The following is a 13337-nucleotide window of genomic DNA, read 5'->3' as shown; positions in this document are numbered from 1 at the left end:
TAGAGATAGCTGGGCATCCACAGAAGACCCCCCTGTCCAGTCTTACTCCACACATTTGTTACTGTTCAGAAGATTTGCAAGTTGTCGTTTTATGAAAATTTATCTTAAAGAAGCCACAAAGCCAATTAGAATATCAAAGGTATCAGCCAATCGCCTTGCTCACCACTTGCCTATAGTGTGGCAGTCAATGGTTAACCCCAGCGGCCTGGGCAAATGTCTGCCTGTGTGACAGAATTGCTGGGACAAGAAGCAAATGCTGAGGCACATTTCTTTAGAACCCAAGCCCCCCTCTCCCTGCCCCAGCCTTTGGACCCACTTAGAATGAGTGGGTAGACGGCCCATTCATGAGGTACCTGTGTTACAAGTTCACCCTTCGAGGCCATGTTGCCGTCGGACTTCCCTCCTTGCCTGTCCTGTGTGAGAGAGAACACAAAGGCTACTTCAAGGACAAGATCAAAGCATTACAAGAGATGGTTCTTGGCAACGAAAGGCTCAGATAGGTAGAAAGCTGTGAGGTTTTCAAAGTGGGACTTTGGATCTCAGAAATGAACATACCCCACAAGGATCTCTAGGCTTCTGCAGACCCCGCGATGACTACAGCCTGTGATTATATCCCCTGTGGTGACTGTCACCTTGGGGCGTGGTAGGGACTGAAATAGGCAGAAATCTAGTTGACTGTGGGCTTTAAAAGCAGGTCGTGTTCTCGGTTTCCCTGCTCAGCAGGACTTGATGTCATGGAGTGGCTACTGTCCCTCGCTTTGATTGTTCTACTTTCTTGTTTAAAAGTTCATTGTTTATGCTAAGGAAGTTTGTCTAGCAGACTGCCTGGCATGATAGTCACACTTTTAAACTTTTTATTTATTTATTTATTTATATTTATTTATCTATTTATCTGTCTATGTATGTATGTATGTATGTATGGATGTATGAGTGCTCTGTATGTATGCATGCCTGCATGCCAGAAGAGGACATCAGATCCCTTTTTAGATGGTTGTGAGCCACCGTGTGGGTTCTGGGAATTGAATTCAAGACCTCTGGAAGAGCAGCCAGTGCTCTTATCGGCTGAGCCAGCTCTCCAGCCCCATGCACCAACTTCTGTGTTGTCGTGTTGTTTAGCTTTATATCTGTGAGCATCTCTGCTTTTGCACCCAGTCACCTGTGCTGTGAGTAGCGGTGTCCTTATCTGTTGGTGGAATAAATGCTTGCATTTCTCCGCAGGAGGGCAGTTTTGGGGATATGGAGTTGGTATATTTCTAACTTAATGAAAACTGACAAATGGATTTTCAGAGTGGTGATTTTCTTAAAGGATTTTAAAATGAGAGAGAGAGAGAAAAAAAAAGTATCTGTTCCAGGCAGGGGTGAGAAGGGAGATTCAGTGGAGACAGTTTAAAGATGGAGGTGCAGGCGTCAGGAGGCAGAAAAGGTTCCAGGTGGGAGCAAAGGGAGCTCAATTCATCTTCGTTTGTTTCCCAATATGTCTGAGACACTTGGGTAGGAGCCCTTGAGATAGGAGATCCACGTGTGAATGCGGGAGAAAGCTTGACAGGGATGAAGGAGGCCAAGCAACCCGGCCTGGACCGGGTGGTCCCTTGAGCTGGCCTCTGCCTGAAAGATGCTCAGAAGGGATGCTCCAAACATGTGGAAGCAGCAGTTGGAAGCTGCAGCATCCGTGTTTTCGCCCAGTCTGCCTGGGGCAGCACTGGCTTCTTTTCAACATCCACCAAAGCATAAACCCTAGGAACTTACATTCCCAGTGGCTGGTCATGTAGGCCGTAGGCTGGCCACCAGTGGGGCTCTGGGACCCTCTCTGCCTTCTCTCTAGACTTGCCCTTGAAACTGGTGGGAAAATACAGAGGCATGTGAAGTTGTGGATGTCTCCTGTCTCTGACCCCTGAACCTAGAAAAGCCAGAGCCCTGGTAGGGGAGGACCACTTACTTGGGTGATGGGACATATGGCTGTAGGCAGCAGAATGTGGTCTTTGAGCTCCCCACCATCACACACCGCCGAAAATTCACATCTGCGGTGAAACTGGAGGGAAAAAAAAAAGGAGACGAGGATGAGCAGAAATGACCAAAGAAACGTCAGGAAGGTGGGCGTGGAGGTTTTCTGGGGAAGCAAGCTGTCTAGTGCCCCTGTGTCTTAGAGCACTGCCAGCTTTGGCTTTGTCAGGACTGTTGAGAATGTGTGTGAACACAGTGGTATGTCTGCCAGGGTCATAGAAATGAGATCAAGAGCTACCCTCCAAGTGTGGCCCTCTGTGTGGATTTTGCACCCATGGATTTCTGGTTTAGACACTCTGAAGGAGGGCTGCCTCTGGGAATAAAACCGCAGGAGGCTGGCATATAGAGACACCTGAACCATTGCGTTGTGCGAGTCCCTTTGTTTGGCTTGGGGGAGCCTCCTCTTTAGGGCTGAGACCTAGCCAGGGGTCACAAGACACTGCCTGGAATTAGCGTTGGGAGGCAGGCTGGGCAGCCCAGGTGGCACCTGTCATGTTTAGAAAGCTGTGGAAGCTGGCATGAGCATGGGGGCAGCATGGTCAGGCCCCTGGGCGCGGCAGGGTGCTGCTGAGAAGAATGTGCCTTTGAGCCAAGTTGTAACGCTAAGGTGTGGAGAGTGAGCTTTCCAGTATCTAATTCCGGTTCCAGTCAGTGGGTACCCCAGCCTCAGGGGGAGGAGAATTCACAAGCTAGCCTGCTGTTCCCAGCTGCTGGTCATGTAGGCAGTAGGGTGGCCAACTTCTTAAGTAGCCCTCTCTCTGGGCAACCTGAGGAGTCACCGGAGGCTGAGAACCTCGAATGGAGTGGGGAGGGGGCTCTGGAACCCTCTCCGCCTTCTCTCTAGACTTGCCCTCTGCAGGAATGTTCACTGCCCCGGGCTACAGCTCGAGCCGATCCCACACTGAAAAGAAGTAGGGCCGCCCTGGGCACCGACCCACCGTCATCCGGCACCACACGCAGTGCCGCGCGGTGACACTCTGGTAGCACTTGATACTTTTATGGCACCGGTCACACTTGACGGAGGAGTTCCCTTCCACCCACGCGTGCTGCATCACCTGTGGGAGGGAAGGGAAGGATACCAGGGAAGGCAGTGGAACCACGCCCCTGGGCTCAGGGTACCAAGAACTGGGAGGCGCGAGGAGCCCAGAGGACCCTGTTTCCTCAGTAGTGGAAGCTTCTTTGGATGCAGAGTTCCTCGCTGCCTGGCCACCGTGCTAAGTACAGAAGATTAAAATCCTTCTCCGCTTCTGTACTAACTCTCACCCAGGAAAGCTTCCCACCTGCCATTCCTCTGCTTTGCAGAACTCACAGGCGAGCCCGGTCCTCATGGGGGCCCCTTTTTGGGAGTCAGTGTGGTACTGTGGAGGGGGAGGGGGTAGCCAGAGGGCTGGAGGGCAGACCCAATCTTCCGGATTCCACCTATTTCGCACCTCACACCTGGGTGCCTTTTGGCCAGTTTCAGAACTTCTCTCTGAGTCTTTGGACCCCAGCATGAGGCGCCTCTGGGATTGGGGAGAATGCAATGAGCCAGCACATTTGCAAATCTTCCCCAGCATTCTCTTTTTCAGCCTCAGCTGTTCATCACAATCACCTGGGGATTCTCCAGAAGGCCTAGTGCCCCGCCCACACCAAATAAATGAGTCTCTGGGGTTGAGCCCCAGATATTTGACTTAAATGTCCCCGTGTGATTTAAATTCACACGCATTAACATGCCCCGAGTGTCTATCCTATGTAACCATAGCTGAGAAGCAAAGTCCAAGTTAGGGTACCACAGGGTCCGCCCATTTCTTGGCCATCTGGATGCAGCAGCCGCCTGGCTGGGAAATGCCACCAGGGCAGATCAGGAGGCTATGTGTGCATGCCTCAAGGAAAGAGGGGGTACCTCTGACCCATTGCCTGGGAGTCTCTGCACTCAGATCTCTCCTGGGAGGCCCACAGAGCTAAGAACTTTCCACCAAGGTACCCTGAACTGCAGAAGAAAAAGGTCGTGGAAGGAGTGGGGTGTGTGTGTGTGTGTGTGTGTGTGTGTGTGTGTGTGTGTGCATATCTTGAAGGGCTCAGCGTAAAAAACTATATTAGAAACATGCAAAATATCTACATGATATTAACCCTATTTGCATTCAACAAGAGTAAATGTTTTCAATTACTTAGCAGTTGTGCGACACTATTCACCCAGAATATTTTCGCTATAATTTGTTGCTCCAAAAGAGGTGTCACACTTGGCTTGTGGCTTCTCACCTCCAGCGGCCTCGCTGAAGGTACAGAGCAGTCACTTTGTGAATTTGTCATCTACACGGTCACACTGAATATGCCCTGAGATTGTTGTTTCCATTTTGCAGAGGGACAAGTTGAGGCTTCAGGGAGGTAAGTGATTGCCCTCGGGTTCTAACGCTGGTGAGTAGGAGCCCGTAGGGACCCACAAGCCGGATCTTTTGACTCAAGCCCCAGGGTTGTTGTCCGAGTACCATGTTGGTTTTTTTCCAGCCTGTCTGGGGTCGGAAGAAGGGGTGGGAGATTTGGGTTGTCCCTGCAGGCTCACAAGGCTGTGGTGTGCTCTTCAGGAGAGTCACCCTGTTCTCTGGGTCGGATGACTAGAGTGTGGGCAAAGACCCGAACATAGGAGGCCCGCTGTGTGTTCTGATGGGAGCCAGGCATGGACATGGAGGGGTGTGTATGAGTGGAGGGGACGAGGGTCATGCTATGGGGCATGCATATGAGGAGCCATCAGAGGTCTGAGGAGCCGTCCTCCTCGAAGGCCTTCTGTGTGTGGGGGGGTGTGAGCCTCCCATCTTCTCACCATCTCCTGACTCACATTCTTCAGCTACATCGGCCCTCTGCAGCAATGAGGATAATCTGTCCCTGGGTTTAAGGGCCGTCTAATTCCAGACTTAGCAAATGGCACCACCCAACAGCCAGGAGAGCGCTGGGAGCCATTCCTGCAGCTTGCCCTCTCATCCTCGGTATCCAAATGCCTAACTCCTGGGGCTGCGACTCTCAGCTGCCTGGCAAACCCTTCCATCCCTTGTCTTCTCTGCTTTATTAGTGAAGTCTGTCGGGGCCACTCACACACAACCAGTCCTCAAAGGGTGGATGTAAACAGACCCAGCCATGGCTCTAGCCTCGGGGCAGCACCACCTTCTGCTGTAACTGTTGGAAGAACTGCTCTTCCCCCTGGCTTCTCTCCTATAGCAGCCTCAGAAAGAGTCACATAATTAACCAGTTCACCATCTCTTCACGTCTGAAGCGTCTCCCCGACCCTTGACTGCTTTCTAGTTCTGGAGCTGGTCTCCCAAACCCTTATCATGTAGGGCCTCATCACCTTGTGAGGCTCCTTGTCCTCCCCTGAAATCATCCGACCCAGCCATTTCTAACCAAGTCCAAGCCACAGTCACACGTCTCCATGTCTGTACACGGGAGCCCCCTTCTGCTAGAATGCTTGGCCCTCTTCCGTGCCCTACGAAGCTCTCCTGGTTCCACGAACAAAGTCAGCAGCACCTCTTTTGAGGAGCTTTTTCTTTCAGGCCTGGGCTGCACACTCCACACGGCCCTCTTATGAGAGTACACGCCTCATGCCTATGTATTTGCACTATTCGCACATGCCTGTCTATCTCCGTAACCCGAGCAGCATGGGAGTGGACTGGATACCGCTTCTCAGAACCTGTGGGTGCCCTGGTACAGCGCCTGGCATGCAGTGGGCCTCAGGGAGATGCTGAATGGATTGATGGATGAGTGGGATGGCGTAGGGGTGGTCCTTGAGACAGGGAAGGAACTGGCGAAAGCTCCCAGAGCCCCTTCCTGCGTAGGAATCGGTGATGATGGCCATGTTGCCCCCGAGGCAGCATGCAGTAGAATGAGCCAATAGGCGTCACCAACCTCGCCACTCCGTTTGGCTTTTGAGTATGTTTTCACACATCCAGGAATGTTTTTGGATACACAGCGCTGGTGGACAGTGTATTTACAGTCTGGAAAAAAGAGAAAGAACTGTGCTTATGAATGCCACCAAGGGAAGATCCAGCCCCCTCCCCGGTGCACACACTTCAGTGGCGGTCAGGGAGGAAAAGTGACGTATGGAGTTGGCCTGGCCTAGCAGAACTCTAACGCTGCTATTGCTCTCTGAGCTGCCCCCCAGTTCTTCTCCGGCACTTCCATTTTCTCCTGACGGCAGCCAGCATGCAGCAACTGTGCAGCAACCGTGCAGCAAAGTGACGTCAGAAGGAGCAGTGAGAAACAGATGTCACTGTATGTCAGGATGCCAACAATAAGTGACAAGAAAGGCCATGGTCACTGGGCTGATGGACGCTATTGGACACCACAGCACCTTGAGTAACTGTTTTTGCCCTTTAGAAATTCAGGATGGACTGGGGGGTGGCGGTACATGCCTTCAATCCCAGTACTTGGGAGAGAGAGGCAGGTGGATTTCTGTGAGTTCAAGGCCAGCCTGGTCTACAGAGTGAGTTCCAGGGTAGCCAGGCTACACAGAGAAACCCTGTTGCTACAAACAAACAAACAAACAAGCAACAACAACAAAAATGATGCCAACAACAAAGAAAAAGAAATAAAGAAAAGAAAAGAAAGTAAGAAAGAACTTCAGGCTCCTCTGTCGATGTGCACACAGTGGCTTCCTTTTTTCTTTCTGGGAAGGGATTTTGCAGTATGAAGTAGGACATTTGTGTGAAGTACCATGTGCAGGATCAGATTAGACAATTCCACAATTTGTCACTGTCGCTGTAACTGTGATTATGCAAACAGCAAAGGACCAGAGGTCTCACACTTAACAGGAATAAGATGTTGATGAGCTGATGCTGAATGGGAGGAGCTGTTCTTCAGCCTGTCCACTCCCTGGGGTCCAGGTGGTGTCTGCTATCTGGCCACAAGGTGGCTAGCAGGGCTCAGTGTACCTACATTCGCTGCCCCCCTGAAGCTTCTGGCTTTTGTCCCATCTCCTCTTCTTGCTCTTTTCCTGTTTTCCCAAATCGCCTCTTCCTCTCCCCTTCCCTCTGTTTCTTTCTGTGTTCACCTTCTTAGTCCTGATCTAATCGCTCATTTGTTTACATTTCTGCTTTCCCTCCAGTTTTACTAAATGGATTACAAAATGAAGTACACATACAATTTTATTTTTCATTGCACTTCTAGAATATAGAGTGTGTTCTCAACTAATTAGAAAGTACCCCTAAGCACACATGAAATGAGTGTTGGCTAGAAACACAACTGCAGTTAGCGTGAGGTGCTTTTAACGTGTGTAAAAACTCTAATACTTTTTCCTAGGAGACCAGTGGTCTGGGACTCCAGCCGCAGCAAACACCTTGTCCATTTGACTCAGCTAGACCCAAAGCAGGGCACAGAGGCCTTGCTGTAGAAACATGAGGGGTGACTCCACCATCTGGGAAATAAATGCCTAGACTGTCCCTGGAACAGACCAGCTAACTGTGTGCCAAGCGGGCAGAGCCCACGGGAAAAGACCTGGGGGACCGTCACTCACAGATGCAGCTCAGGCCTTGCTTCCGGACACCCATCAGCATGATGTGGCAGAAGTTGCAGTATGTGGGCTTCTTGAAATGCTTCAGGGTCCAGGCATGCCTTCCGTCCCCCATGGAGGCCTGCAGAGGTAATGGTGGTGAGCTGTGGAGCTGGTACCCCACCCGGAAATCAGAGTCTGCCTCATGCTGGTGCTTCCTTTTTCTCAGTAATGTTCTCTTCTCAGACTTGGAAGAGAAGTTACGCAGTTGTTAACAAATTCTTAGTGTGTGTTTTCTAAAATTAGCATACACAAAAGAAGAGAGTATCTGAATGGAGGTGGAGAGAGGAGCTAAATAAGCCCTCTCAGACCTGGATTCTGAAGGGATAAATGGAAAAGCAACTTGATGTGTGTGTCTGCCTGCTTGTCTATCTGCCTGTCTATCTGCCTGTCTATCTGTCTATCTATCTGCCTATCTATCTGCCTATCTATCTATCTATCTATCTATCTATCTATCTATCTATCTATCATGTATCTATCTATCTATCTATCTATCTATCTGTCTATCTATCTGTCTATCTATCATGTATCTATCTATCTATCTATCTATCTATCATCTATCTATCTATTCTATCTATCTTATATCTATCTATCTATCTATCCTATCTAATCTGTCTATCTATCTATCTCACCTGTCTATCTGAAGAGTCTTTAATAATTGCAATCTCTGACTTGCCGGCATCCCTCCTTGGGCTTCAGTCTAAAGAAAACTGTTTTTGAGAAAACAGATGAGCGTTCCTGTGCTAGTCAGATGCAGCATTATTTCAAATAGTGAGGAGCTAAAGGTGGTTCCACTATGGTTCCCAAATCGCTAAAATTGCAAGTATGATAGGGTTTTATGATGCTAGCTGTAGATAGAAGACTAACGGGAAGCTGGGTGTGGTGGCACATGCCTTTATCCTGATGTTGAGAGGCAGAGGCAGATGGATCTCTGAGTTTGAGGCCATCCTGGTCTACACAGCGACAGGCAGGACACCAGGGCTGTGTAGAGAGACCCTTTCTTAAAAAACAAATAAACATGCAAGCAAACAAACAAAAATATATTTAAATATATCTAATGGTAAAAGAGTTCATGTACTTGTTAACCAAAGTTAGCTGTATCTGGACGACTGTGCATTTGTTTTCTCCCTCTTTAATTTCTGATTTCCCTTATATTTTCTGAAATTTCTCTGGTGAGTAGAGATTAGCATAATTAAGAACAAAGAACAAATGGTTTAGTAAAAAAAATATATATATACATATATATATATATATATATATATATATATATATATATATATATATATATTGGAGACAGGGTTTCTCTGTGTAGCTCTGGCTATTGTGGAACTTGCTCTGTAGACCAGGCTGGCCTCGAACTCAAGAGATTCACCTGCTTCTGCTTCCCAAGTGCTGGGATTAAAGGCGTGCACTACTACCACCTGGCTAATAATATACTTCTTATACCAACTTAAACATTTTTTAGATTTATTTTATTTTATGTATATAAACATTTTTCTTACACACACATATACACAATCACACACACATAAGCACACGGTCTCTCTCTCTCTCTCTCTCTCTCTCTCTCACACACACACACACACACACACAAACACATACACACTACGGGCGTACTTATACCAAGTCTCTTCAAACAGATAAAACACTAAGGTGAGGGCTGGTGATGAGATGGCTCAGTGGGTAGAGGCGCTTGATAACCTGAATTCGACAGGATGCACCGAAAGGGTAACTCTGGAAGGCTGTCATCCTCAGACCTTTCCATGCCATGTGTGGAGAAAGCTGCACTCCATGTAAAACATACATGTAACTAAAGCAACAACAATTCTAAAATGAAAGCTAGAGAGGGAGCGAATGTTTCTCTCCTGAGCGGCTCAGGGGCAAAACTCTCCTCAGTCACATGTGTGAGCCGTGCCTCACGTGGTCACCTCATGCCAAGTTCCATGTCCCAGCTCCTGGTATACCACCTGGCTTGAGTCTGGCTTTGGGGGCATCTCTCCTGCTGAATATTTCCCAGGGTTCCATCCTGAGCAGCCCTGGGTGTGGTCTGAAGGGCAGTGAAAACTACAGCTGTAAACTTATCCTTGGCTGTGTGGCCAGGGACATGAAGTCCAGTCCTTAGATCTGGGTGTCCGTGCTGTTGATCTGATTGCTGTGCTCAGCCCTGATGCTGGACCTAGACGATGGTCATTGGAGTCCACGTTCTTTGTCAAATTCTTATCTGTTCCTTTGACTTTTGTATCCTTTGTACTTTAAGACTTTTCAAGACCTGAGTTGTACCGACTTAAGGTCCCTTTATCCAAGGGTCTTCACTTCAGGATGCAGATTTGCGAGTGGGTAGCAATTCACAAAAAAGACCAGCTGACTCATCCCTTTGGCAGATATCTGCCCCTAAGACTTACAGTGATGATGATGATGATGATGATGATGGTGATGATGGTGATGATGAATGCTATTTTAGTCCCCTGCCAGATCCTAGTCTGTACGGAATATTAGGGGGTATGAAAGTTGTGGAAGAGCGGTAAGTCTGTTACTAGTATACAGATTAAAAAAAGAACAACCAAAAAAACCAGAAACAGACTCAGGAATTCTGTAACTAGGCCAGCCAGTGCCACAGGAAGAATGAGTGACAGTCAGTAGTCAATGTGTGCCTTTCCTATCACCTTCTACGAGGGTTTCCCTGGGCAGAAGGAAACTCAGCACCCTGTCAGCAGATCTGCTTATTCACCAACTAAAGGACCTTCATTTTATCTGCAAACACCTCTGTTGTCTTAGTCGTGTACCCCTTCCCCAAAACCCTCAGCTCTAAGAAGCAAATGGACTGTGGGGCTCAAATAAAGCTTCTGCTTGGGTTATAGCGCCATCGTGTGGCTTGTTCGTTCCTGGGTAGGTTTTGCCCCACTGCTGCATTTGCCTGCTCTGTGTGGAACTTGTTTAGCCCACACTTAAAATAGATTTCAAAGGATTTTGATTACATTCATTTTTTTTGTTTCCCACGTTTTGTAATGTGAATTCTAGCTTTATTCAAGGCTGACTTGGTGTTTGAAGGGAACGCTGGAAAGGACGCTGAGAAAATACACAGGCTTTACCTGCCTCCACAGGCGTGGGCTCTTTCCACACAAGATTGACCATGAACATTAGCATGGTCAATGCAGGGAGGACAGAAATTGGTTCCTTGTGCTTAAAAGGTCTCAGGTTTTTTTTTCCTTCAAATGAGAACAAACCAAACCAGCAACACTGTGTCAGGATAGCAACTGAGCTGAGCTTCTCTTTTGATCCGGTGCCAAGTGAGTGATGGCAACATCCTGTCCTGCTTCTTGGGGCTCTTGTGGGTTCTCATATGTATAGCCCCTCAGCAAGAGGTCACTGCATGAAGGTCCCCATGTAACTGAGTGTGGCAGTTGGGCCTCTGCTCAGACGTGTGCCCTTGGGCCAGCCCTGCACCCGCCAGACCATTTGTAGACTGGAAGAGCAGGACTCACAGAGGACTCTTCCAGGCACATCACGGACCCTAAGAGCCAGAACGTGTTATCAAGCCCGGCCTGGTGTGTGGGCCTGTAAACCTAGCTACTCTGGACACTGAATCAGGAGGACCACAAGTTTAATCGAAAAGACCCGCCTGGGCTCCAGAGCAAGTCTGAGGCCAGCCTGTGCCATGGAGTGAGCTGATTCAAAAATGAAGAGTAGAAAGGGGAGGTGCAGATAGAAACCAGTGGGAGTGCTCGCCTAGCATGTGTGAGACGTTTGGCTCAACACACACACATGCACACGTGCACACGCACATGCATGCACACACACACACACACACACACAATAGACAACAGAATAAGGAATCAAGATCTTGCTTATTCTTTTGTGATAAATCAAATGCCCTCCAAGTTTCTCCTTCCTGCTCTGACTAAGGTGTAGGGTGTTGGAAAGTGTGGGGAATTTGGAGCAAGGCGCAAAACCTAACTCCTCTTCTGCTCAGACCCTCAGTTTTGCATCTATACAAATTGGGATAGAAAGATCTCCCTTATCTGTTTTGATCGCTAGACCAGAGTCCACTCATGAAAGCCCCTCAGCAGAGCACTATTCCCCTGCTCCCTTCCTTCCTTTGCCAATTCCTTTAATTTAAAAATTTTAAATTACACTTACTTATTGGCAGACGGTGAGCGTTTGTGTCATGGCATGTGGAGGGCAGATGACAGGAAGCTTATTCTTTTCTCTCACCACGTGGGTTCTGGGAATCGAACTCAGGCTATCAGACTTGGTGGCTGGTGCCTTTGTGTGCAGAGCCCTCTGACTGGTCCCTCTCCTAGCATCTTACAACCTAACTTGATGAAACATGAGATTCTCCTCGACACTTCTTCCGCACTTGGCCTGGTTGAGTATGTGTCTTGCAGGCAAATGCCGTGTTTCTTTACAGTGTGCACAACAGAAAATTCCCCTTAATAACAGCACATCAAAGTGCTTCCGGGTGAAAGAATGTCTTTTGGGCATGAGCAAGTGAAAGGGATGAAAATACAGAGCAGCCCAGAGCCAGCCTGGAGTGCGCGGCTCGCCTATCAGGCAGTCTGGAGCAGGCACTGGCAACGATATGGAGCCCAGACATTGAATGTGAGTGTACTGACTTACAGAGTCGTCCATTCCCAGGAGGACCAGCAATGGGATGGTGGTCATCCCCCCATGGACCCATTCCTGTAGAGACACGAAGCCATCCTTGTCGTAGTCCATTCCTTGCAACATCTCCTTCAGGATCTGTGAAATGCAAAGGGCAGCGGTCCATTCCCACCCTTGGCTGGATGCCTCTGCTCTCTGTGTCCTCTCTGCTCTTGTGTTACTGTTTCTGGATCACCGGGTTCCCTTTTTAGTCAGAGTGATCAAAGTGACAAAAGACCAGCAGGGACACTGGGGTTCTAAGTCCTGCTCTGCTCTGCCCTGCCCCAACCTTAGGTGGCTCACGCTTCCTCTCTGGGCTCTAGGTCGCTGTCTTCAAACAGAAATAATACCGCTGTGTTTACAGAAACGCATGAAAAAGGTTTAATCTAACACCTGGTACACAGCGCCCGCCAGTGCGGTTAACACTAGCAGCCAATGATTGACAACTTTCCCCCAAATTGTTTCAGGCTCTAACCTCTATGAATTTCTGTCAGAAAACTGTGTCTGGTGGGAAGGTTGGGGGAACTGTGATTTCTCCCATGTCTACACTTCTTCCTGCTGCCTTCAGTATCTTTCCTGTTGGAGAAATGGGAGGTCCAAGCATAGGGCTCTAAGGAAGCTGCTGGGGAGGCCGTCTGGGGGCACCGCACAGCACACATCTAACCATTGCACCCAGGTCCCCGGTGTGTCCCACTCTCTCTAGGAGGCTCCCCCTGGAGTCAACTGTGCTTGTAGAAACTCACAGGCCTGAGCTCCGTGGGATCCCACTCCAGGTACTGCGCGATATGTAGCATTTGGTTCACAATCTGATCCATCTCCTAGAACACACCAGGAGAGAAATCATCAAAGGGAGAAAACCGAAGTTGTTGTTGTTGTTTTAATCAAAATAAGAGCAAAACTCAAACTCAAAACTGGTGGGAAGGCGAGCGGGGGTGGGGGCATGAGGGAAGCTGGTGTGACATACTACCGTCCCACGAGGGCAGCGGTTTTCTCTTGTCTTGACCACAAAGGCCAGTGGCTAGTGGATGCATGTGTAAGCCAGAGCCGCACAGAACACCTGGAGCACTGACTCCAAGCCTCTCCCTCCTCCCACCATTCTGTCCTTTGACCCGAAAACACATGGGATCTTGAATTTTGTTTTCTTTTTTCTTCTTTCTTTCCTTCCTTCTTTCTTTTTTCT

General features: G+C 48.8%; 1 protein-coding gene across 6 annotated transcripts in view; it reads right to left on the bottom strand.

Annotated features, from left to right (window-relative positions):
• Dgkg (diacylglycerol kinase gamma) overlaps window positions 1–13337 on the bottom strand; it is a 199304-nt gene that overhangs the window by 99699 nt on the left and 86268 nt on the right. For 5 of the 6 annotated variants that reach the window (XM_087902007.1, XM_087902010.1, XM_087902015.1 and 2 more), the window contains 7 exons: window positions 12901–12975; window positions 12134–12256; window positions 7481–7598; window positions 5875–5963; window positions 2940–3056; window positions 1937–2029; window positions 354–413 (listed from right to left, as the gene is read on the bottom strand). In XM_087902007.1, coding sequence (XP_087758133.1) covers window positions 354–413; window positions 1937–2029; window positions 2940–3056; window positions 5875–5963; window positions 7481–7598; window positions 12134–12256; window positions 12901–12975 — 675 coding nt within the window. The remainder of the gene's footprint in view (window positions 1–353; window positions 414–1936; window positions 2030–2939; window positions 3057–5874; window positions 5964–7480; window positions 7599–12133; window positions 12257–12900; window positions 12976–13337) is intronic. The other variant, XM_087902013.1, reaches the window with a different exon arrangement.

This window comes from Myodes glareolus, chromosome 2 (assembly GCF_982192425.1).
Source record: "Myodes glareolus chromosome 2, mMyoGla1.1, whole genome shotgun sequence".
NCBI lineage: Eukaryota > Metazoa > Chordata > Mammalia > Rodentia > Cricetidae > Myodes > Myodes glareolus.
Note: the sequence above shows the minus strand (reverse complement) of the source record. Positions and strands in the feature narration are given on the sequence as shown.